This window comes from Parus major, chromosome 1, assembly GCF_001522545.3.
Source record: "Parus major isolate Abel chromosome 1, Parus_major1.1, whole genome shotgun sequence".
Lineage (NCBI taxonomy): Eukaryota > Metazoa > Chordata > Aves > Passeriformes > Paridae > Parus > Parus major.
The window spans coordinates 8,530,418-8,555,144 of record NC_031768.1 but is presented as its reverse complement, the minus strand read 5'-3'; the positions used below and the strand labels follow the sequence as shown (position 1 = coordinate 8,555,144).

The window sequence follows — 24,727 nt, the reverse complement described above, 5'->3', positions numbered from 1 at the left end:
CATTGGATTGTTTATTTCTGTACTTACCTTTCATAGTGCTGGCAACTCTTCCTTACAGAATAGTCATGACTCAGTGCTTCAAAAGCTTTTCAGTGGTTATCAAAAGTAAAATAAATCATTTTAGAATGAGATAAATCATCCAAGCTGTACACAATGCTTAGCTAAAACACCTCATGGTAGTTTCCCACAAGGCAAGACAGATTGCTTTTGGCCTGTAGATCAAAGTTTCCCACCCCAGGTATTTGTTGTTAGTCTGCTTAAATCTCAGTTTTCACAGCCTCTTGCCTTTCCAGAAACACCCCTCCATTCCCAGTGAAGGACATAAGCATTAAATTCATCTAGGCCTGCCCACAACAATGTTTCCATCTTTGTCATCATGATCTGAGCTCAACTTGAGCTGAGCAATGGGACTTCAGATTTGCCAGTGCAGTAGTCAAATAAATGGCCAAGTGTTTATTGGCATTTTTTGTGCAAATCTCGTGACACCCTAAATTGCATTAAAGAACAGTAGCAGTTAAGCAGAAGTAGCCAGTAGCGTTATCCCATTAGTAACATCTCAGACTCCTTATCTTATCGCCTTCTTGTACTCCTGTAGGTCCCAGGTCCATAGCTAACCCCCCCATGCAGATCAGCAATTGCCTGGGAACAGGCAAGGAGAAATGAGATCTATCACCAGAGCCAGCTGAGCATGAACCAAGCACCTGCACCAAGAGGAGGAGGGAAGTGATGAGCGGAGACTTACACCAGACAGAGGCACCATCTGCCAGCCTGGCTTGGTACCTCAGTTTTGTTTCTTGCCAGGTGCTCAGGTTTTAATGGAGGGACTACAAAGGTTTGTCTTTTCCTCAGACTGTCACCTTGTGCTGCTCATCCATGCAGGCATCGGTGATACTGCTGGGGTGACCATACATACGTCCAGAAGGACTCCAGAATTTTGGTGGCAAGGGAGAAAGGATTCTGCTGGTGAGGGGGAAAGGCCCAGGGACAGCAGGCAAATGCTGCAGGTCAACAGCTGCTGTCACAGCTTAGGGTTCTGTGGCCCTTTGAAGAAGAACCTTTGAAGGACAAGGTGTGGCAAGCAAGAAGAGAGCCACCTGGCAAAGTGCTAAAAGGGCACCTCTGACACTGCCACAGTGCCCTGATCAGAGAGACTGAGCTGAGTGCAGCAGGGGAGGCTCCTCCACACTCACAGCTCCTTTCCTGCCTTTAATTTGTTTGGTTTGGTTGTGGGGATTGTTTGTTTATTTATTAAATAATCTCTCAGCCTTTTTTGTTGCACAGGATTGTTTTCTTCCTGGTACAGACTTTGCCCTTGCCTGCTCCTTTCAGATCTCTATCACTCTCTACAAGTCCCTGACAGGAGGGTGTAGCCCCGTGGGGGTCAGTCTCTTCTCACAGGCAGTGATAAGACTAGAGGACACAATCTTAAACTGCACCTGGGGAGTTTAGGTTGGACATTAGGAGGAATTTCTTCACAAAAAGGATGATTAGACATTGGAACGGGGGCTACCCTGGGAAGTGCTGGGGTCCCTGACCCTGGAGGTGTTTCAGGAAAGCCTAGACGTGGCACTCAGTGCCACGGTGTGGTTGTCTTTTCCAGCCTGAGCGATCCCGTGCTGTGTGATCTCCCTGAGGAAGCGCCCTGAGGGGCACCCGCTCGCCCCTTCCCACCAACCCCCTCAGCTCGGTTCTGTGTCTGACGGCTGAAGGACACACGATGAGGGGCAGCTCCCCGCGCACCGCCAGGGAACCTTCCCTCGCTTCCAGCCCGGTCAGGGTCGAGCCCCGGCCAGGATCCAGAGGCGGGCAGGATCCGAGCCCGGCCAGGATCGACCTCCGGCCCGGATCCAGGCGCAGCCTGCAGAGGCCGCGGGCCGACAGCGAGCGCGGCGCTCCCTCTGGCGGGGACTGGGCCCTAGTGCGCAGCGGCTGGGCGGGCCGGGCTGGGGCGGCCGCTGCGATGAAATTCCCGGGCTCCGTCCTCATCTCCCTCGTCCTCTTCATGTCCGAGACGGTGGCCGCGCTGTGCCTGAGCGCGGGGTACCGCGACGCGGGGGACCGCATGTGGCAGACGCTGACGCTGCTCTTCGCCCTCCTGCCCTGCGGGCTGGTGCAGCTCAGCCTGGTCTTCATCCACCGCGACGTGAGCCGCGACCGCCCGCTGGTGCTGCTGCTGCACCTGCTGCAGCTGGGGCCGCTCGTCAGGTCGGTGAGTCTGTGCCGCCTTCAGCGGGACGGGGGCCGGGGCCGAGCCCGGGGGTGCCCCGAGCCCCCCGGCCTTTGTGCGGGGCGGGCGGGGCCGCTCCCGCTCTGCACCGGCCGGAGCCCGAGCGCGTCCTGCCGCAGCTGCGGGAGAACGGCGTCCTCCGGGAATCCTCGGGCACAAAACTGCAGTCACCCCTGGGAAAAGGGGCTCAGCCCTGCCGGGCCGAGGGGGGACGAGAGAGCCCCGCTCTCCGCTGGGTTTCCATCCCTGTGGCTGCTTGCAGATGGTTGTGTCTGTTCGCTGCTGCCTCATCCAGCGCTTTGCTCTCTGCTCACTTCCAAGAGAGAACGGGAGATTATTCACTCGGTTTCGAGTTTAGAACAGCGATAGTACCCATCCCATCTGTGCATCTTGGAACATCAGTGATGCTCTAGTTTGTCTCTTCTTTTCAAACGTGAGCTTCCTGACCCAAATTGTTTTGGAGATATTTTCCTATTCCAGTTCAATGAAAATACCCTTAGGAAAAATAAATCAAAATATTTAGATGAAAAGTGTGTGCAACTCCAAAACAAAATGTTTCATGGGGGCATTAATTTTAAATTTATATTCAAATCTTTTATTTAAAAAGAAAGGGAATTAAATGCAATGTGTCTGTAGTAGAGGCTAGGAGAAGTATTACCAACTTTTTGAAATTCCTGGATAGTGTGTAGAAGAAAGATTTGTTCACAGTTTGTATGTTACAAATTATCTTACACTAAACACTGACTTCTATAAACATGCATGGATTTTTTTGTTTGCTTTGTTAATATTTTAAAGATGTTTAAGTTATGGCTTAACAATTCTTAAAGAGCTCTGATTTTCTATAGCTAATAACAATATGCTTCCACATTCTTGGAATTGAAGGGAGGAACCAAAGAGAAAGAAACTATCAAAAATTAAGTACATGACTTTTGTCAATATAAATCAGTTTCTTGAGGTCAGACAAGGAGAGAATAATGTCAATCTAGAATATGTGATGAAGCAGACAAACGATTTGAGCAACAAGAAGAAATTGAAGGATTTTCTTTTTAATTATATGAAAGCAACATAGATTTATATTTTGACTTCAAGCACCAAGCATGACTTGACTTTCTGTTTCTTTCTCAAGATGAAGTTTTCTGTTTACAACGCAAATCTTATCTTGTGCAGAGTGCAGTTCCTGCTCTCTGGTGAACTCCCAGCTGTGATCAGTGCTGTAGAACTAGTGAGCATATGGAAGCCCTCTCCTCTCCTCTAGTGTGTTGCCGACTCTGCACTTCTTCCTTTCTCAAAGATTTACAAACTTAGCGTTTCCAGGAGGTTTGAAGATGTTCTGGATGTGCTGCAGCATAATTGTGTCATAGTCCCCATGGCATCATTTAGGCATGACAAAGTGATGTATATTGACCTCTCTCTAAACCCAGGATACCTGGAATTATAACTACTTGTTAAAATAGGGTCGTACATTCATGCTACCTGAAAAACTTATTTTCTGCTGAAGGCTGGAAGGACTCTACAAATTAGAAGTTTCATACAAAACAACCTCTTTTTACTTTTAGGGAAATGTGTCAGTTTGTAGGATACAGCACAAAAGTCTGGGAAGGTGGAGTGATCTGAGACAGTAAAATGTTTTGGGTTTTTTTTCCGTCCTTGTCTTCCTGGAGCTAAAGATTGCCGTATCTGTCAGAAGAGGAAACTGATTGCTTCCTGTCAGATATAGCTCTGCACTGTAAATATTGTTTTCAGCACACAAAAGACCCTCCTTTTCCCTGCTTTGCACAAAAGGCTTTCCACCCTGTGTGGACTGACATACACACAAGGCTCAGGTGATAGCTAGAAGGCAAAGTATATTTTGGTTGTATCATCACTGCACTATGGATTTCATTTTTCCTAAGCTGAAAAGGACCATTGTCCTTGGAGGCATTTTCCTCCATCCTTGTAGGCAAACTTCTGCTCCTTTGCTCCAGAGAATCCTGCTGCTCACAGTCATCTGCTTTCCTTGTGTGAAGCCTGGCTCCATCCTCCCTGCTGGGACTCTTGTGCCTCACTGGCACAGCCCAGGGCTGCTTAGGGAGGGCTGGGTCAAATTAGGTCAAATAGGACATAGACAGCAGAGCCTCCCCAGGCTCTGTCTGCTGTGGCATGGGAATGAAACGTTTAAGAACCTTGAGGCTGTGTGTGATGACATGCTGCAACAGAGGGCTGGCAGCTTTGGCTGGCTTTAAAAGAGACTTAACACCAACTTTTTAACTATTTCTGGTTTGGTATGATACAGAATAGTCAGGATTTCTCTGTTCAGATTTAAATACTTGGATATCAGTGCGCTGCTTTACCATCAGCCCATGTGTGTTGTGTGAGTTTCTCTTCATCGTCTTAAAATCTAGATTTTTTTTTTTCCCCCGCCTTCCTTTTTCCTTTTTTCCTTAAAAAAAAACAACCTTTAAATTTTGGGGAATGGTTTGGAAATATCTTGGCAGGGAAGGAGGGTATTTAGCCTTGCGAGCCAAATGATTCAGCCTATTTTGAATCATCTGAGTGATGGGAAAAAAGTACTTTCTCTCATAGAACCTTCTTGCATGCCACCACCTTCCACAAACACCCACACTCCACCTGTTCAGGAGGCACTTGCTGTCCTGCTGCTGCCACTGGAAGGACTAAAATTAGGTAGCATTCCTCTTCCTGGAGAGGACTTTTGGTGTACTGTTAATGTACCCTCTTTTAATTTCTTCTCCCACTCCCTAGAGTTTCTCTATAAATTCAGAGCAATTTGTAGAGCAAAATTCCTATCTCCTTTAGAGGCCTAGCTGTGATCCTTTGGATGCAGGCATGCCAGAGGCTCTGCAGAGACTTGGCTGGAATGAAGTGACTGCAGGTTTCTGGGCATCATGTGGGATTCCTGCAGTATTTCAGGTCAGTGCCACTCCTTATGAGTGCACTAATTTGTCTGGATGCTTAGATGTATTCAAATAGGTTTGGTTTTGGGAGGATTTTTTGTAAAAGGAGATTATTTTACCACATTAAGTAATTTATAACAGAAAAAAATACTTAAAACAGTAGCCAGTGTCAATGAGAGGTTGATTATTTTTGTCTTTTCTCTAGAGAAGGTCATGATGAGCCTTTTAGCTCAGGCTGCTTCTGTGCTTGGGCCGGTCTCTTTGTTCACTTCATTTGGATGGCACTTGTAGCACCAAAGTCATCTTGGGAATTTAAGTGCTACATAATTACTGGATGTCATTTTGCTGGTGTACTGCTCTACACTTCAGGATTTCTTCCTGAAGTGTAAATAACCCCTCAGAGAATCAGGGAATTGTTTAGGTTTGAAAACATTTCTAAGATCATTGAGTTTGAGTGATAACCCAGCACCACTGTGTTCACCACTAAACCATGTCCGTGAACGCCACATCCACAGGCCATTTGAACATTTTCAGGCATGATGATTACACCACTCCCCTGGGCATTTATTCCAATGCCTAACTGCCCTTCCAGTGAAAAAATCTGTGCCAATATCCACCTGAACCTCCCTTGGACCAACTTTAGGCTATTTCTTCTTGTCCTGTCTCTTGTTATCTTGGGAGAAGAGGCTGATCCCCACCTCACTACAACTTCCTGAAGAGCTGTAGAGAGCAATAATGTTCCCCCTGAGCCTCCTTTTATCCTTACTCTTCATGATAGGCACCAGAGAACCCCCTGTTAACTTGTTTGCCCTTTTCAATTCTTCAACTAATAAAAGGATCAAGAGCTGAAGTACAGATTTCCAACAAGCTGACTTGGCCAGTCGGGGCTTACAGTCACACGCTGGTGTTGGGACCGTGAGTCTGCTGGATGCAGGGGTTCCCTCCCACCTGATTTACTGAAGGCTGTACTGAAGTGGCATCATCAAAACCAACCAGTGTGAACCTGGCAGGGATTCCTTCTGGTACCACCTTCATGGAGAGGGAAGTTTGACTGCAGGTGTCTTTGGAGCTGTGTTCCCCAGTGCTCTGTTCGTGCAGTGTGAGCCCAACCTGTTCTGTGTGAGGAGATGCAGTCAGGGGAGGGCTGGGTCAGCAGAAGGATGAGCTCTTTCAAAAAACATCTTGAGTAAATATAACAGGCCCCCTATATAGAACACTAATGACTGTTTTCCTCATGTTAATAGAACAAGGTTATAAACAATAGATTTTTTTTTTTAATGATATCAGGCTTTGTTTCTCAAAGCATAAGGAGAAACAATTACATGTCTCTATCTACCATGTAGACAGCAGCACAGCAGATGTAGGAGGAAGCTTGCATCAAACTGCCAGAGGAGCTGCTGTTATGGACAGTTTGACCCTGTAAGCTGCAGGAAGTAAAAAAAAAACATTTAAAAAGTCAAATTTTTCTATAGTCTTTCATGTTTTGGGCATCTAATTCTGCAGTTTGAAATCTAATAAGCTCTAATGATGCAGGTACTGCTTCAGTGACATTGTACAGAAGCCTTGTCTCTCATGGGTAGTCTCTCTTTGCTAATGACCTGCTTAACAGTTCAAAATAGAACAGATCTAAAAACTTCCTCCCTTCCTTGTAGAACTTCATTGGCCGACCTCACTGTAGGACATCCTGCTAGCTCAAAACTTCACAGCTGTTGATGCACCACCCTCTTTTCCAGATAGGAGGAATTTGTCTAGATTGTCTGCAGGCAATTTTCTTTCCTTTAATCTTGAGCAGATGTGTTAGGTGTCCATGGTGAGATGAACAGAAAGTCAGTATGGGTAAAATGTAAAAGACTGAGTGAGAAACAGATCTTTGCCTGATGCAGGTAAGTAAATCTGTAGCACTGGTAAGTCTTTTTCACACTTCTCTGAAGAGAAGGATTAGTAAAATTTAAGAATTAGAGAAATCTGCTCATACATTTGCAGTGGGTATGTGTGGATAGGTCTCAAATAGCTGTTTGTTCTTGGAGTGCCGGTTAGGTGTGGAAAGTTCCCTGTTTTCATTGCTTTCTCCCTCTTCACACCACCATTATTTTGCCTGTGTTCCAATCCCACGCATCCATGATTAAAAGAGGAAATGAGGTGCTCACTCTCAGCAAGCATGTAAGTGTAGGATTATTCCTCCTACTTAATGTGCAGAAGACAAATGTGTTGCGGCTGAATCATTCTTTGTGGGCACCATCAGGATGCCTGAAAAAGTATGGCTCTTCTTTCTGCCAAGATACAGCAGCAGAGGAGAAAGTCATACCATCCTTTTCTTACCTCTTACTGTAGAAAGTAGATCTTTTTTTCCTCAAAGCAATTTTAGTTCCTTCAGAGCCTGTGCTGTGATTGTCAGTGCCTTACATGCAGAGGAGACAACTGGCTGCTTGCCTTCTGCTCTTGACACCATGTGCGGGGCTCTTGAAGGAGTCCTAAACATCATTGCAGGAGATGGATTGTGCAGAAATTGGGATCTCTCACTCCTGTCCATCTGGAACAGAGAAGCATCTGGAGCAGAGCAGCAATGAGGGCTTCTGTGGAATTCACCATGCTGCAGGAGCTTGTTAGTGTGAGGGAAAGCTGCCATGAAGCAATCCCCTTCTTGCATTGTCTCTTAGTTGTGTTTCATACTAAAAAAGAGAAAGCCAGGTAGTTCATTTAAAGACAAGATGCCCCACCCCTCACTACTTTACAGGCAAAGTCATAATCTGACACAGAAACATGATCTGCATTGATTCTTCATCACAGTTCTGGATCCTTCTCACCTGGATGGTCGTTCAAGTTCGTGTGTCCCTCCCACATTCTATTCCTTAAACTTTTAGATTGGTGCTTGTTCTTTCTGGTATATCAGCTTCCAGTCTGCTCCTGTTTGAAGCAGTTGCTTGGGCAGTGGCACCAGCTGGAATCCTGAGTGCATCTGTTATTTGTCCCAGAAGGCTTGACTTCCAGAAAGACTCTTGCATGGGACTGGAAGGGCCTGGGAGAAAATGGGCATTTTTATCAATGTAACCTGAATGCCTGCATATAGCATTTTTTATTACTCTGTTGTAGTGGTAAAAGCCCCATTTGGCTCTAAGGTTTGCTCATCAGACCATTTCACATTATGTTTGCTTTTCTGTATGGACAAAAAATCCCCATCACAAGCAATATATTGCTACTTAATACCCAGCTAGTAAATAAAAATCAAATTCTTGCTCCAAAACCCGGTGTTTGGTTGATTATAATGTTTGCTATTGTCAGTAGTCTCATAAATCTGATTTCTTTAATAGGAGCACTACTTATTTTTTAGATGGGTCCCTAGACTATATCTGCTTCTAATCACACATGGCAAGAGTTCACAGCCTGATGCTGAGATCCAGTTTTCCATGATATACTCAGACTTGCCTTCAGTTCAGGGTGAATGCATGGCTGTGAATACTAAATGAGATAAAAATGGTCTGGGATCTTTCTTTTTGGAATAAAATCAGTTTGTTAGTTTCAGAATCTATGCCGGCTTCATAAAGCCACAGTGCTTTGTTAGTTTTGCACACTTTATTTTGGCTGTATGGATTCTTTCATGTGGGACAAGATTAACAGGGAGTGGAAAGATTAACGAGGGGAAGACAGAAAGTCACCTCTGTGAATGGAGCGTCCAGAGCAGCGGGAATGTTGAAGAGCTTTAGTCATAATGATAGCTGAAGCCTAGTGAATCAGGAATAGTACTACACAATCCCAAAACTGCTCTTTATCTTGAGTGTTTTTGAGTGTTTGAAACTTGCTAGTGGTCCAGTTAGAGGAAAAAATGAAGTGAAGTTTATTAAAATAAAGAGAAGTAATTTTTTTCCTTTCTTCTCCCTTGGATTGTCTCCAATGTGTTTAAAGTATGAAGAGCTGCAGCAAAATCTTTTTTGTGAGATTATATTAATATTTCTTTAACAGTACAATAAATGTAAGTACACTTAAGAACTAAATCTCCTATTCTTGTGCCTTTTTTAAAAAAAAAAGTGATTTCAATGGTTGTGAGGCTCAAAACTGCTCCTTTTCACTGCTGTGGCATGTTACTTGTGTTTTGAACCATTGCTTGGTAAAGTTTTGAGGTATGTGCACCTCCTTGTACCCTGAGCTTCTCTATTCAGGTGTTTTAAGTCAAAGGTATGAAAAGTGGGTCTATTGCCATGTCCCATTAGCACATCACAGATGTATAGATAACAAGAAGTAAAACCCATGAAAATCTGAAGAAACACACTTCCAATTTGGTCCTGGGTCTGGCATCCTTGTAGTGGATGAGCAGTTTTAAGGACTTCAGTGGGACACCAGAGAGCAAGGACATCTCATATAAAATGACTAAACCTCCTCCCAAATCTGAGTACTACAAGCAGCCCAAAGGGCACTTCCAGGTTCCTGCCTTCTAGTAACATGTAGTTCATATTTTAAAGAATGAAATCTGTTATATTCCAAGTTTACCGGGAGGAGAAAACTTACAGGCTTTGATATATGAAAAAAATGACTTAGGATTTATTATGTAATTGCTTAAAATACCAGGAAGTGGGGAAACCTTTCATTCTTTCATTTTCCCCTGATACTCTATCTAATTGTTTGCTTGTAGGTGTGTGGAAGCCTTTTACATTTACTTCCGTGCTGACAGAGTTGAAGAGCCCTATGTCAGCATCACAAAGAAGAGGCAGATTCCCAAGGATGGGTACTCAGAAGAAATTGAGAAGGAAGTGGGACAGGCTGAAGGCAAGCTGTGCACACACAGGTCTGCATTCAGCAGGGCCTCTGTGATCCAGGCGTTCCTCGGCTCAGCGCCCCAGCTCACGCTCCAGCTCTACATCTGTGTCCTGCAGCAGGAGGTCACGGTTGCCAGAAGTAGGTAGAGCTGTTCTTATGACCTTTCTGGTGTTTGGGTAGGAGGGCAGTCGGTTTTAGCTGCCCTGCACAAGGACCAAGCATTCTGCAATGGGTTTCATCTCTGTGATAGCTTTCAAGTTTGGTGATGTTGCTTTCAAGTTTATATTGTCATGTTTTAGACTATGACACCTTCTGTAGCACGCTTGGGTTGCTATAAAAACACTGACCTGATAAAGTGAACGTTATGGTATGACAGGGAGGCAGCTGGAGGGACCAAGCTGTCTTCATGAAGAAGTTCAAAAAGTTACCTCCATTCCGTTTTGGTTTTTGAGCAAAACTTCCTGGAAAATTCCTTGGAGTATACTGTTTTTTCATGCTGCCTTAGGGATGATGTACTTTCAGGAATACAGTTTTAAATATGAATTAAGGACATTAACTATATTTACTTGTGCCAGACTCTGATTCTGGAATCAAAAGGCAGGACTCAGTAAACTGGTATGCAACTGTGGTCGTCTCATCTCTGGACCCAAGCTGTTCAGCCTTCACCAAGCAGTGCTGTACAACATCAGGACACATCACCCTTACCAGGACACGTCACTCTTACTGTGGGTTTCTGCATCTTGCTTCCATGATGTGCTGCTAATTTTCTGGCTCACCACTAAATGGAGAACCCTGCTGGTCATGGGACCAGCAGCTTTTCAGTGTAATAAAGGACTTTGGCACCTCTGTGAACTTGAAGGTGTGTTTCTACTGAAACACTAAATAGCTCTTGTTGTATCTCTAAGGCCCTGAGAGGATCTTTAGCAGCTTCATAGCTAAGGAGGCTGAGGCTGAAGTAATAAGTTAATAATTGAATTAAAGTAAAATATTAATAATAATAATAATAATAATAATAATAATAATAATAATAATAATAATAATAATAATAATAGTAGTAGTAATGAAGGGGATAAAGAGTGGTGAGAGGGATGGAGGGAGAGAGAGAAGAATAAAGCCCGAGAAGGACAAGTCAAGCCCAAACCATCCCCCAGCACCTATCAGCCCCTCCCAGACAACTTCCCCTGGTTCATACACTGAGCATGATAACAATGGTATGGAATATCCCTCTGGATAGTTTGGATCATCTGTTCTGGCTGTGCTTCTTCACAGCATCTTGTGTACTTCTTCACTGTCAGAACATGAGAAACTGAAAAATCTGTGGCTTAAAGCACTGCTGAGCAACAACTAAAACAGTGTGTTATCAACATTATTCTCATATTGAATCCAAACTCAGCACTGTATCAGCTACTAGAAAAAAAATTAACTCTACCCCAGCCAAAACCAGAACATCATAGCAGTAATTTCTTGGAAGACATTACTCCTTCCAGTTCCTGAATTCTTCATAACTAAGGTATGAATAATAACCATGGCATTTGTGATGTGGGATGGGGACAAAGTGATTGAATCCTTTGTTGAACAGTGCAACTAGCAAAATCTCCAGTCACTTTGCTGTAGATGGCATTTACTTGAGAAAGGTCACCTTTTTATTGTCTTTCTTTTATTACTGGTTTTGACCTTAGTGGTCATGATTTCCAAAGAGAAGTCCTGTGTTCCAGATGATCAGAGAATTGCTTATTTCATAATCATTTGTAATGCTGTATTGCTTCTAGCTTTTTCAGTCACTGCTGAGATAAGTTGTAATCACAAACTGATATGTGACATTCCTTGGGTGAAATGACCAGAGATAAGCTGGCTCACCAGAGAGTTTGGTAAACCCACTTGCAAATGCAGCAGTTATTTCATGCTTCCCAGGAGCATCTCCATACAGATGTAATTCTAAAATACAGAAATGCAAAGAAAAAAAAAAGTGTTAGGAGCAATGTCAATGTCTGTTAGAGCTCATTCATCATAAAAACAAGAGATCTAACCATATCCTTGTTGTGTGTATCTTAGCTGCTGATATAATTGAATGAATGAATTATATGAATGAAACTTCCTGCAATCTCTTCATCCAGCCAGCCCAGTTCTTGTTCCACATTTCAGATGTCTTCAGTTTCCCTGTTCTTTGACACTGGTCCTCCAAATTTCAGGCTCTCTTCCATTTGCATCTGGTATAATTATCACTGTCTTGTATTTTGATTTTCACATGCTTTTTCTTGTCTCCACATCAGTCTGTTATTTCTCTGGATTCTTACATACCCTGTCATTCTGTGTAAATTCTGTTCAGGGGTGATGAGGTCAGTATCACCTGAGAACCTGAAGCTGTTTACCATCATGCTGGGGGCATGGCGTGTCTCTTTCAAATGTGTTTGAAACTCCTTATTGCTTCCGGTGTTGGTTTGAGCACTTGTGAACAGAACATGCATCCTTGCCTAGCCCTTTGCCAGCCAGGGCCATGCTGCATATTCCTTGTGTGTTTTATGGCATTCATTAATTTCTCTGGATGTTTTCTTCTGGATTATTGGGGTCTTGCCAGTGTCTGGCATTCTTCAAAACTGTCATTTCACAGTCTGCCGAGAATGTAAGACCAAGACAACCAGAGAACTGCAAAAGCTGGACTAACTCTTGAGGTTAGTGATGAGCGACATAAAGCTTTGGTTACTGTCTATCATGAAAAGTGTAAAAATGTTGGATGTAATACAACATTGGAAACCCACATGTATAGCTTAATCTGAGTCCTAGCTCTATTTTGTATACATATAACTATAGTATCTATAATAGATTTCAGTGGTACCTGTGAGGAGTAGAATTCACTGTCTTAGCAGTTTCTGAAGTGGGAAGGACCAGGGCTTGGAAGGACTTCAGATGTAATAACAAAACACAGCAAAGTAAATCAGTACCTCCCTGGATGACTCTGTGGGTATCCACCTCTAATTTGTAAGAAGAAGGCAGCCTTTTGGGAGGAGGAAGGAAGAAGAGAAATGCCACCTTTATAAGGACTGTTAGAGGATTTGGAACTTGTTCCAGGGGAAGGTATTTTGCCTTTTAAACTTACATTTCTTTGCCTGCTCAGGATGAGTAAAAGCAACTGAGTTGCTTTTCAGTTTCACTCTCTAATTTCCCTTAGTGGTTCCTTCAAATGATCTTTCTCACAGAGTTAATTATGTTTGAACTGAAGGTTTAGTGACAATAGTGAGCTTTTAGGAAAGGCGTAGGACTGGACTAGTGTATACTAGTGACCAGAATCAGCATGACCTGTTTTCTATCAATGGAGAAATGCCTCTTTTGAAGGCTTGAGTTCATAAGACAGGTTTGAGATTAATATAGATTCCCTAAGGTGAAATTGGGGAATAAGATCAACGTTTCAGCTTGTCAAAGCAGAAAGCAAGCAGAGTTCCAGCACAGCAGCACTCAGTCCCCAGTGGGCACATCTTTATCTTCCTTTAACTCTGAGAATATTCTTTTGCTTCATTAGCTGCTGGAATTTATGTTCTTTCACAGCCCAAAACTACAGGAAAGATTTTGTAACAAGCCATAGGACATCAAGCAATATTCTTGACTGTACTCACCTTCTCTCCTGTTTTCAGCTGATGCTTTCCCAAGACATAACATTTAGAAATGCCCAGCTCTGTGTGCCTCTTTGCACGTAGGTTTATTGTCACATGCTTATTTTAAGTCATTATTAGAGACCTTATTCAGTGCTGTAAAAAAGATGTTTAAAAACTACTGATTACCTACTAGCAATTTCAAAATAAACATTTTCAGAGAATATATGCAGCACAAAACTGGCAGTACAAAATTACCATATAAAATTATAAATGCTTCTCACCTTACTGAGTGCCTTGGAAAATTAGATATAAAGACTTAATTATTTTCCAAAGTAATTCAGAGGTGTTTGTGGATCATAATGGAAAAGAGATTAGCTGAAATGATAGAGAAAATTCTCTTAGAAAGCTGTTAGAGATCTTAAAATACACTTATGTATTTCAAAATATTGCTTAGAAATTAGTGACTTATAATTAAGAAGAAAGCCCAAACCCTGATAATTTTGGCAATGTAGGTGTAGCAAAAGAGGAAATCCAGTTTATTTGTAGGATATTGGCACACAAACTAATTGAAAGCTGCAGAAAACACTGGTTGCTAAACATTGCAAATGTAATTGACATAATTAAGAATTCCCAGCTCCGATTATTTTATCTGATGCAATATCAGCTATTCAGCATGTTCATAAAATTTTGAATAAATATTTATATAATTGTGTATACAAATACTAAAAATTAGGCAGTTAGCACTTTGGTTATTCTCTGTGTCCAGTATTCATGTACATTTGTACCTACTTAATATGGCAAGACAGGATGCCCTCCTGCAGTGCCAAGTAACATCTGGTCTCTGCCTTCACTTTCTGCAGAATTTAAATGTGAAACCTTCCTCTCAGGCATTCTGGGTAGGTGGGAGGTACTGTAAATTGACCTGAACTTAAAGACATTTTTAATAGGAGTGGTTTTTTTAAATGCATGATACAAATGGGTGTATAAAGAAAATTGATGTATAGGAAAACACAGTGCAGACAGGTGAGTAAATATCTCTCTACACAGTCAGAGATAATGTGGACAGTGCTGTGTTTAAATTCCTTCAGCTTTCAGTTTTCAACTGTATCACGTTACTTTTTTGTGATTTGCTTCAACACAAAACTTCACAATCACCAAGTTATCTGCATGTCCAAGTTACTCCAAAGTTTTAGCTTCTGTTTTGCAGTTTTTCATCTGTATGGGAAGGGAGTAGCACCTCTGTGCCTTGTACTGTAGGAGTTTGGGAGCAAGTTGGACACTCTTACAACTGAGCTGTGGAATTACCAAGGACAGCCTGCATATGAACAGCCCTTGGCAGGGGGAGAAGGAGAGACCCTTATGACTGCTAAGATTTTCTTTTTCTTACTAGCTACTTGAATATGTGTCAAACAGAACCCAAAATAGGAGGTAGGATTAGAGTTATGTGTTGGGTGTAACTGAGGTGATTTCCTTCACACAAGTATAGGCTGGGAATGGCTCCTGTGGCATTACACCCTGCTGGGAATGCCCAGGAGTGCATGAGGATGACTGCACCTGCACTCCCCTGATGCAATGTCTGCTGCTAAACTGAAGGTCCTGATTTGGCTTTTCTCTTTGTAGGTATTTTTATGGTGCTTTCTCTCCTGTCGATTGTTTACGGCGCCTTACGCTGCAACATCCTGGCTATTAAGATAAAGTACGACGATTACGATGTCCGTGTGAAGCCTGCTGCCTACCTCTGCATATTCATGTGGAGGAGCTTTGAGATCGCCACACGGGTCACTGTGCTGGTGCTTTTCGGTTCAGTCCTTCGAATCTGGGTTTTCCTCATTGTGCTACTGAATTTCTTAGGTTACTTCTTCTACCCATGGATTGTCTTCTGGCTTAGCAAGTCGCCATTTCCTGAGAACATAGAGAAGGAATTGAGCAGGGTGGGCACTACCATCGTCCTGTGCCTTCTCACGTTCCTGTACGCTGGCATTAACATGTTCTGCTGGTCGGCAGCGCAGGTGGAGCTCAGTGACCCTGACTTGATTAGCAAATCCCAGAACTGGTACCAGATGACGGTGTACTACATCGTGCGGCTGATGGAGAACGCCTTCCTCCTGCTGATGTGGTACATTTACAGAACAGACTTCTACCTGTATGTCTGTGCCCCAATGTTGTTCCTGCAGCTCCTGATAGGTTACTGCATGGGCATCTTCTTCATGTTGGTGTTCTTCCAGTTCTGTCACCCCTGCAAAAAGCTTTTCTCCGCCAGCATTACTGAAGCTTTGCTGTCCTGTTTCAAGATCCTCTACTTTATTTGCCAGCATCACAAATCCACTCTACTGAAAGGCAAAGTGGCGATGAAATCTCCTGAAAATACCGATGAGGCACGGGGCAGTAGCAAGACAATAGATTCTCAAAACAGGAGTGTTCATCAAAGTGTTTCTTCCAATGCCTAGTACAACTGGAAGCAAGTAGGTGCCTTTGGAAGGTGGCAGATCACCTGCTGGGAACATTGTGTATCTTAGACATTGTGTCTTGTGGGTAGGATTTCTTTCTTGCAGGTGTAGCACTGCATGATGGCTGACATGCCTGTTTTTGTGGAGAACAGTGTATGAGTATTTGTGTCTGTGTGTGTTTGTGTATGGAGAGCAATCGTTGTTTGTAGATTTCTATTTCAGAGCCTTTTTGCACATAGATTTATTGTCACATGCTTATTTTAAGTCATTATTGGAGACGTCATTCAGAAACTGTCCTGATGCTCATCTTACTCAGGAAGTCTAAGGATGGAAGGCAATGAATATTATTTCAGATAGGGTGTCCCATGGCATGCCATCCTAGCATGGAAACAGAGCTTAGACCTGGACTATGTTTGGAATGTAGCTGTGGTCTGTTTTGATCAAATTGTAGACTATTTTACACTCTAATCAGTGTAATAAGATAATACTTCTCTCAGTGGTAGAAAAATTGGACTTGCACAATGCACTGTAGTCTGGGTTGCCATGAAACAGCCGATTTGCCAGCACTGACAGGGAAATGTGACTGTTACTGAGGATGTATAAAGAGGGGTTATTGGCTTTGCACTGTTTCACCCTTCATGTTTACTGCTTGTTAGTAAGGGAATTAAATTTAGCACATTAATTGTGATGTTCTGGAATAGCTCATTTTTCTTTCATTATCATTTCTTTAATACTTTATGATGTTCTGGTGTCAGGGTGGTGTTCACTTTATGTAAACATCTAGAGGCTGGGCAGACAGTGTGTTCCAGTCATGTAGGTGCTCTCCAGTGCACATCTCCAGGGAGTGATTCACCCCATCTCAAAATGTGGTGATATGAATCACTCTCTGGAGACCTGTTACTCAGTGTTAACCAGATGCCTTCACAATTAGTTCTGGCTATCCGTCTTCCTTTTAGATGGCTGAAGTTAGAGACATCAGCACTACCCTGATTGTCAGGAATTTGGTAGTGCACCGAGTAGGCAGCTCATTGACTTCTTGTACTGAGATAGAAGATGCTCATTCCTCCTTTTTGAGCTGTGATTTGTTATGATTAGTTTAATATCATTAATTCAAAACCCTTTGACTTCTTTACCTCAGAAGTATCACAACGCTGAAGTCTGAAAGAGAAAATGGAAGTCATCGACTTTTTGTTCTCAGCAATACATCACAAATAAAAGTGTTTCAGTATTTTGCAAGTTTCTGAGAAAGCTTTAGCAGATGAACACCCAAGAATTTAGTGAAAATACACAAACCCATATTTTCACAAATTAAGTGAAAGCTTTTTGCACTTTGTTTGCTTAGCACCTTCCTAACATTTCTTTTGAGTGTTACACATTACGGCTGCTCATGGAAACAAATAATTGATGACCCAAAGCATCTCCCAGTGTCTGAAGCTTAGCCTCCATTCTGTCATCATGCAGGATGTGAAGCTCTTAATAGGGATGACATCATCATAATTGTTTTAGAAGTGTCTCAAACTCAGGTCTGGGGTCTTTTATATTGAAATATGTCACCTGAAGTACTGCAAAGACATAACATGTTTTTATTTTTTTCTTTACTACTGTATAAATGAATGTCTTCATATTTCAGTTTTATTACAGAGTTATGTTTTCATTTTGCTTAATATGTGTCTGTATATGGTATGTATCTGTAGATGCCATTAAATTATTGGTGGGTGGTAATGGGATTTTTTGGCCTGATTTTGCTGTGGGAATATAACTCATATTTGGGGAAGACACAAAACACCTCCATTCTAATTTCTCTGAGGAGAATAGAATAGGGAAGTGACTCCTTGAAGACACGACTGTGTTTCTCTGTACCTTTGTATGTAAAAGTACAGCATAGTATTTCTCTGTACTTTTCTAGATGTAAAAGATTATTGCTTTTTCTTTTCCAGTAGTGAGTTAAAGGAGCAAGGGAGAGTGTAACCCTTTCTTCCAAAACTGTGGAGTTCAGTCCACAGGCTCAAGTTTTCTGATGTTCTTAGCCAAAACTGAGTATGTCTTTATAGCTGGACACTCATCATTATCAATAATCAGGGAATTACAATGGCTGCCTATCTACAGATGTACCCAGGTCTGAATTGTAGGTCTTTGGGGGAAAACTTAAAAAGTAACTTCATGTGTAGAAGTAGTTCATATTTCAAGAGAGGGCACAAAGCAGGCTTTGGACACCATCAGTGGTGGTGCAGTTCTGATTGTGCCATTTGGAAACAGTGAAAGCTTCACAAACCTCAGCCAGGTTGGTGCTACAGTGAAATGTTGAAGTGAAATATAGGAGAGTTATAGAGCCAGGAGCTCAGAATGAATACACCGAGTGAGTACCATTAAACCTCACAGACTACTGTATATGCATATTTAGAGTGTGTGCCATATTACTTCTTATTTTTATACCAGTCTCCTGAAGTGCATGCATAGGGGGCTGAATATTTAAATCACTGTAATGAGAGGGGTAAAAAATAATTTATATGGGTTCTCTTACTGTCCTATGATTTTGCCTTAGCTGTGCAGAATAACCAAATACAGTTCCAGCACTCCACCAGCACGAGGGGCTGTTGCCTGTGCAGTGCCTGGTGTCTCCACAGCCCGGGTGGTTTGTCCAGCTGTGCTGCCACTGCTGGTAGTGGAGGGGAGTCACAGACACAACGACAATGTGTTGGTCCAGGATTTTGAGGGAGCAGCTGATTTTTCTGAAGTGTGCTGTAAAGCTGGGAGAGGCCGTTTTTCTCCAGATAATTACTGTCAGGGGGTTTTGTTATCGGTACACCCAGTGGCTGCATGGAGAGGACAGTATGAGCTACAAAGTCTGTCTGTGTATGAGTGAGTGATCTCTTGCTGCGAGTTCACTGTGCTTTTACTCTCCTCTATGAATGTTAGAGGGGCCTGTGTGTTCCATGGAAGGGTTTAGGGCTACTGCTGAAAACTGTACTCTTTTGAGTAATCTTGAGTCACACAAAGGATGGCTCAGCAAGGATTATTTGTGTATTATAAGAGTATGCAAGATCTGACATATGGGTTTTCCTTTTATACTTGTAAAACAACACAAATTAAAACATTGAAACTATCCCTCAAGTTGTGCTGGTGTCAGTTCTTAGTGTGCTGCTTTCAAGAAGTTCAAAGTAAAGGTAACAGAGCACACTGTCATCTGTCACCACACAGCAGCAGAAATGTTTTCAAGAAGACCTGACAGAGGAATTAATCTGTGATTAATTATATTAGTAATTTACCCCCACATTTCCACTGCTGTTTAGCAGAACATTTTGTAAGAGGAGGGCAGTTTAAGAGACCAGTGTTGTATGGAACAATATTAGTATATGTTATTCATTGTCAGTGTGAGAATATTTACTGGTTTACATTGAGAACTGGGAGGAAATTGTTACCTTATAAAGAATATTTTGACTTCTTTTCTGCACACTTGTTTTGCATTTGTCTGGATTTACTGTATACATACTTACTGACCCTGGGATTATCCAGCAAAATCAGTGCTGAGAATTCTTGTGGAGGGATAGGAATGCACAAAAGCTTTGCAACACAAGTAAGTGTTTCTAAATTTAAATAGATAAAATAGACACATATTTTTTAAATATGGGAATAAATAGATATGTTGCAACAAGTTGTAATGTGTGTACATCGCTTACATGAGCATTGAGAAAAGATTTTGGAAGTCCTGGTGGTGATTGACAGTACTGTCAAGATCTGCACTCCCTACAACATAGAACTGGTGAATCTTTGAGACTGGTAAATTGTAATTTTAATTTTAATATTTTTTTTGTTTTCATTTCTAAGCAGTTGCTTTATTTTTTCCCCATAGTAGCTGATAATTAACCCAAAACAATGAACCACTTTTGATAACTTTTAACCTATTTGAAGGCCTTATGTAGCAAAGGAAACAGGGGTTTGAACTCAGATGTTTGCAGGCCAGACATCATAGTGCTCACAATCTTGTATTTTAAAATGAAGTTGTGGTGAGTGCAGCTCACTCAGGAATCATCACAGAAACATGAACATGCAGAAATATGGCAGACATGGTAAGTCAGATTTTACCAGAGACAGAAGACTTGAAAAGTAAAGTGTATTAAAGATTTTGTAGTTTCCTACTGACCAAGAAAAAAATGTATAATACAACTGTTAAGTCTTGGAGTCACCCCAAAACTAGACTCAGAATGAAAGGTATGAAATGACAGTATGAAATCTTACAAATCTCTGCCTTGAATGAACAACTTCATATCCTGGAAAAAAGGGAGTTTTATCCTTTTTTTCTTTTTTTTTCCTATTGCATGCAAGGAAATTACATACAAATACATACAAAGAAAGCCTCTTGCCACTGAAATACAGTTTTATGGAAATTTTGAATGTCTATATTCAGGTACGGAAATTTTGGCTTTCAGGTAGGAAATTCAGATGTGAATGCATTTGTGTATACAGGCTTCTAATCTAGCATTAATGGGAAAACACACCTAAGCAGAGGATGGATGCTAATTTGTTGGATGTTGCTTACTGAGATCTTCTGGAATAACATCACAGTTGTAACTTTTTGGCCCTGAAGGTGAGACCTGACTGATTTAATGAACTAAAAACAGCCTGTCTTAAATAGGGTATGTGCCTTCACGTTCATAATTGCTGAAATTCCTATTTTGACAGGGCACACAAAATGGCAGCAGATAAATCTTACATATTTTAACTACTGAAATGTCTCTCATCAGCTACTTGTTTCATCTGATTAATGTGCCCTGTCAGTACAGAGCTTTAATCAGCCACAGACACTTTCTGGAAAATGATTGGGAGCAGATTTAGATGGAGAGTGATGCCAGAGGTAGTCAAGGTGAAGATTAATTCACATCTACCTTCTGGAGTGGGAAGTAAATGTCAAAAACAATAGCACAGCACCTTACAGATGAGGTGACAGCATTGCATTTGTTGTGTTTATGCATGGATTTGCAGCTCTTGTAAATTGAGAAAGTCGTGTGCTGGACTCAACAGCAGACAGAAGAGAGGTGCTTGTGACTTCAGTTCTGCCATCACTGGCCCTGACAGCAGCAGCTACATTCTTCAGAATTCAGAATGTGTGTCCTGGCTACTTCTCCCTCTCTGCTGCTTCATGGGGGTCATTTTAAATAGATATCAAGAAAAAATGCACCATGAAATGCTCAGCCAGATTTTTCAGTAGGGGTGCTCTTTTGGAGCCAAAGATACCTGGCAATGAAAAGGGCTGAACTCATGGAATGCATCAATACTTCATTGCCATTTAAAATATTTTAATAATGCTGGGCAGTGCATATCTCAAAAGTATCCAGGTGTGATTTAAAAAAAATTAGAATGCAAATGGAATTTTCTAAAAGAAGTAGCTTCAACTTTGGAGCTACAACAAAAGTAAGTGTCCTACTCAAGTGCAATAATTAGGTGTTTAAACCTTTTTTCATCGTGTTTGTTGTGGTCTTCCCTGCTCTTTTTATATTTTTAAGCAACAAGAAGAAAAAACATCAAGCAGGAGAAAGAGAAATATTTTGTGAAAAAAAAAGAGATGTCACTGCAAACCTATGGAAATGTGTGTGGCGGCTAACAAACATATTGCTTTGAGGGTAAGGCTAGATTTCTCCACTGAAGCTCTTGGAGAGGCATAGTGAAATCCCCAGAAAGGAATCCAGGTACAGTGAGGCAAAAAGGTCATCCTGATCTAGGACATAGCATCATGTTAAAAAAAATAATTATCTCTCTTTTTGGTTTGATTATTTTAATACCAGCAGTCTTACTTATATGTATATTATATGTATAGTATATTATATGTATTTGTATATATATAATACATAGAAATATAGAAATATGTAATTATATGTATATTTTATGTATGATATGTATTGTAGTACACACATTAGGCTGATTCTGAATCTGAGCACAAAGAGGCAATTTCAATGCTAATGGTCAGAACAGAAATGTTACCACTGACATCTTATGTGCAGTTTCCTTACACAATTCCACTTCCCTTATACATGGGAAGAAAAACAATGGACCATGCAATATGTCAGGTAGTTTTTAAACCACATGGTATCTGGATGGATCCTGCTTTGGTCTTGTTTTTTCCATCAGCTGACAAAATGTGATGTACTGAGAAAACCTGTCCTTTACAGAAAGATAAACGATAATTGATTGGAGAAACCAGGGACACTGCCTGTGCTAAGCCTTGTTCATGGTGATTTGGCTGTGTGGATCAGAAATGAACCATGAAATGATCACCAAAATGATCAAGCTTCCTCAGATTCAGAAGAAGGGGAAAGGGAAGGGAAAAGCTTTGCAGGAGACAGGTTATCAGGAGGGAACAGGCAAGGAATGTAATAAGTGAAAAATTACTTCTGCCTAGCCATGAAATATGGGCCTCAGCAAGATGTGGGTGTTGTGTCATGAGGATTGATGGTAAGGTAAATTCAGGGAAGGCTGCAGAGTGCTGTAGCATTAACTCATCAGATAACTCAAATGCCAGTGACAGCTGACTCTTCACCATAATTTACCATTGGCCCAAAATGCAGTGGAAGCCCCCAAGGGCACCAAGCAGGAATCCATTAGCCATCAACTATCCATCACTTGCCTTGTAGTGTCCTTTAGCAGTCAAGGGCTTATGTGTTTAAGCTGCTATCTTAATAACCCATACATCACTCTTCTTCCCAGGGCACAACAGCAAGTCAGCAGTTGTTTCTCCAAGCAAGAAAAGAAAAAAAATCTCTAGGGAAAGGGAAGTTTTACTAGTGGGAGATTGAAAATTATGACAAACTGTTTATAGTCTTAAGTGTATCACTTATTCAGAAGAGGTTCTAGTGTAATATAAAACTAAATGCAATTTTAGCATGTGTAGGAGTGTATTTGTATGGGGAGAAAAAATGCTGACACAGGGCTGGGGTATGATTTGGCAGACTCTCCCTGACAGGTAGCAATAGTCCTAGTGAGGTGACATTGTGTCCCTTAATGCAAAAGATTTTGATCAAGGTGTATGCAGCTCCTCAAGCTTTGGCTGAAAATTGTGTGAGGGGATCTCTAAATCCAGCTGAGAAAGAAATGAGGTACCTCCAGCCTGTTGCTGCTCCCATGAAAGCCTGAGCCATGAAAATAGCAGAATATGATTAAACCATCAAAATTTAAGAAGTCAAAAACACAAGAAAGCAAATTAATAAATAATATTCTGGAAATATTATTTCCACATCTAATCCTAATCTAACCTACTCCTTGTAATTTTGTTTTTCATAGTGATTTCTCTGGAAGTGCTGAAAATGGGTGCCAGGAGGGAGGGGTTTGTGTGTGTGAATGAACTGCTGTAAACAGTCTTGGCACAGGAGGCTTAAATAGCTACCCATCCAGTGGTAATTTAACCTGGAAGAAATTCATCCAAATTTGAGTGTAATTTAAGACAGATAGGGGTTTGTGGGATAGTCTCAGGCAAGTGTCCAGGTTACCAGGGAAAATCCAGAAGTGAAAAAGCTTCATCAAGACAAATGAGTGAAGGGAAACATCCAGAAATTGTGTTGCTGGAGCACTGTAATCCTATAATAAGAGGCAATTTAGGTATGATTCAGCAGCATATAGGCTTCATGCTGAATCTTGGCACAGAGATGAACTCTTTTTTAGTAATCTAGCTGAAGGATAATTTTAAAGCAAATGCCTCTTCCCTAGTGCCATAATTTATTGTATCATGTTATATTGGTTTGACACATCCATTAAACATGACATAATTCCTCAGTGTTTTTTCTACTGATATTACTGAAAATGAACACAAAACCAAGGCCGTGTCTGTCAGATTTTGGGTTGTGGACAGTCATCTGCTGGCAGAGCTGGGTCACCCCCACACTTCCACACTGAGGGTTGGGAGGGAGACAAATCAGCAAAAGAAAGATCATAACACTCTTTTGCATTTCACCAGAGAAACTGCAACAAAGACCTGTAATGTTACCCTGTGTCGCAGGGTTTGGGCACTGAGGTGTTCACACCTGGGGGCTGTTCCTAAGTGTGAAGGGGGATGCTGGAATAATTCTGTGGGTGTGGAGTTATGCTGATACCATGGGCATGAGCTACCACAGCAAAGCTCTAGCAGGCTGGGAGGCACCTCCTTTGTTTCTGGGTGTGGATGGGGATGTAAACGTGTGTCAGGAGTAATACAGCTTCAGCAGATCCTGTTAGGAAGAATGGAGGTGAGCTAATGATCCCTGGAAGTCTTTTCCCAGGCTGTGATCAGGAGCTGCTGATTAGAAATGGGATTTGACAGCCCAACACTGAGAGGGAAAAGCAGGAAAGGAGACACAAGGCAGGGGCATGCAAAGGGGTGGACTGAGCAGGATTCCAGCTCCTTCTCTGTGAGCGAAGCAGGGCAGTCACGGGGCTCAACCACCGAGCCGGGCACAGGAGACCACCATTCTTCTTCTCACATCTTTCAAGATGTTTTCTTGAGCAGGAAATCATTGCTGGAGTGCCTCGCTCCAGGCAGAGAAAAGTTCCCCTGGGCTATCAGCAGCACGTGTAAACGAAATGGATCTGCAGCCCTGGGAAGAGAAGTCTCGCAAATAGATGATGGTTGTGTTCCAGAAGCACATCAGCAGATCATAAAGCTGGTACCCTGCCCAAGGGATGCCACCTGGGCTCCCTCTCCCTCAGTCTTATACAAAGGCAGGTTAATTTTACCTCTGCCTTTACACAGGGGAGGTTATGCTGTCTCAGCTTTAGTCCAGCTCTTCCTGGAAACTAATGACTGCTTAATGAAATGAAATTCTGTCCGTACTTAGAACATGTTGCTGGTTGTGTCCCTTCCTG

General features: G+C 42.0%; 1 protein-coding gene across 1 annotated transcript; it reads left to right on the top strand.

Moving 5' to 3' along the window:
- Nucleotides 1–1,921: 1,921 nt before the first annotated feature.
- XK (X-linked Kx blood group) lies at nucleotides 1,922–20,270 on the top strand. The gene is made up of 3 exons (XM_015639016.1): nucleotides 1,922–2,205; nucleotides 9,743–10,005; nucleotides 15,075–20,270. The coding sequence occupies exons 1-3, from the start codon at nucleotides 1,961–1,963 to the stop codon at nucleotides 15,899–15,901; spliced, it is 1,335 nt and encodes a 444-aa protein (XP_015494502.1). The 5' UTR covers nucleotides 1,922–1,960; the 3' UTR covers nucleotides 15,902–20,270.
- Nucleotides 20,271–24,727: the final 4,457 nt, after the last annotated feature.

What these genes read in the sequence shown, in the direction of transcription:
- XK (XM_015639016.1), top strand. Translation starts at nt 1,961, where the DNA reads ATGAAATTCCCGGGCTCCGTCCTCATCTCCCTCGTCCTCTTCATGTCC. An exon ending in CAGCTGGGGCCGCTCGTCAG is followed by an intron (nt 2,206 to 9,742) that starts GTCGGTGAGTCT and finishes GTTTGCTTGTAG; the next exon opens with GTGTGTGGAAGCCTTTTACA. An exon ending in GGAGGTCACGGTTGCCAGAA is followed by an intron (nt 10,006 to 15,074) that starts GTAGGTAGAGCT and finishes TTCTCTTTGTAG; the next exon opens with GTATTTTTATGGTGCTTTCT.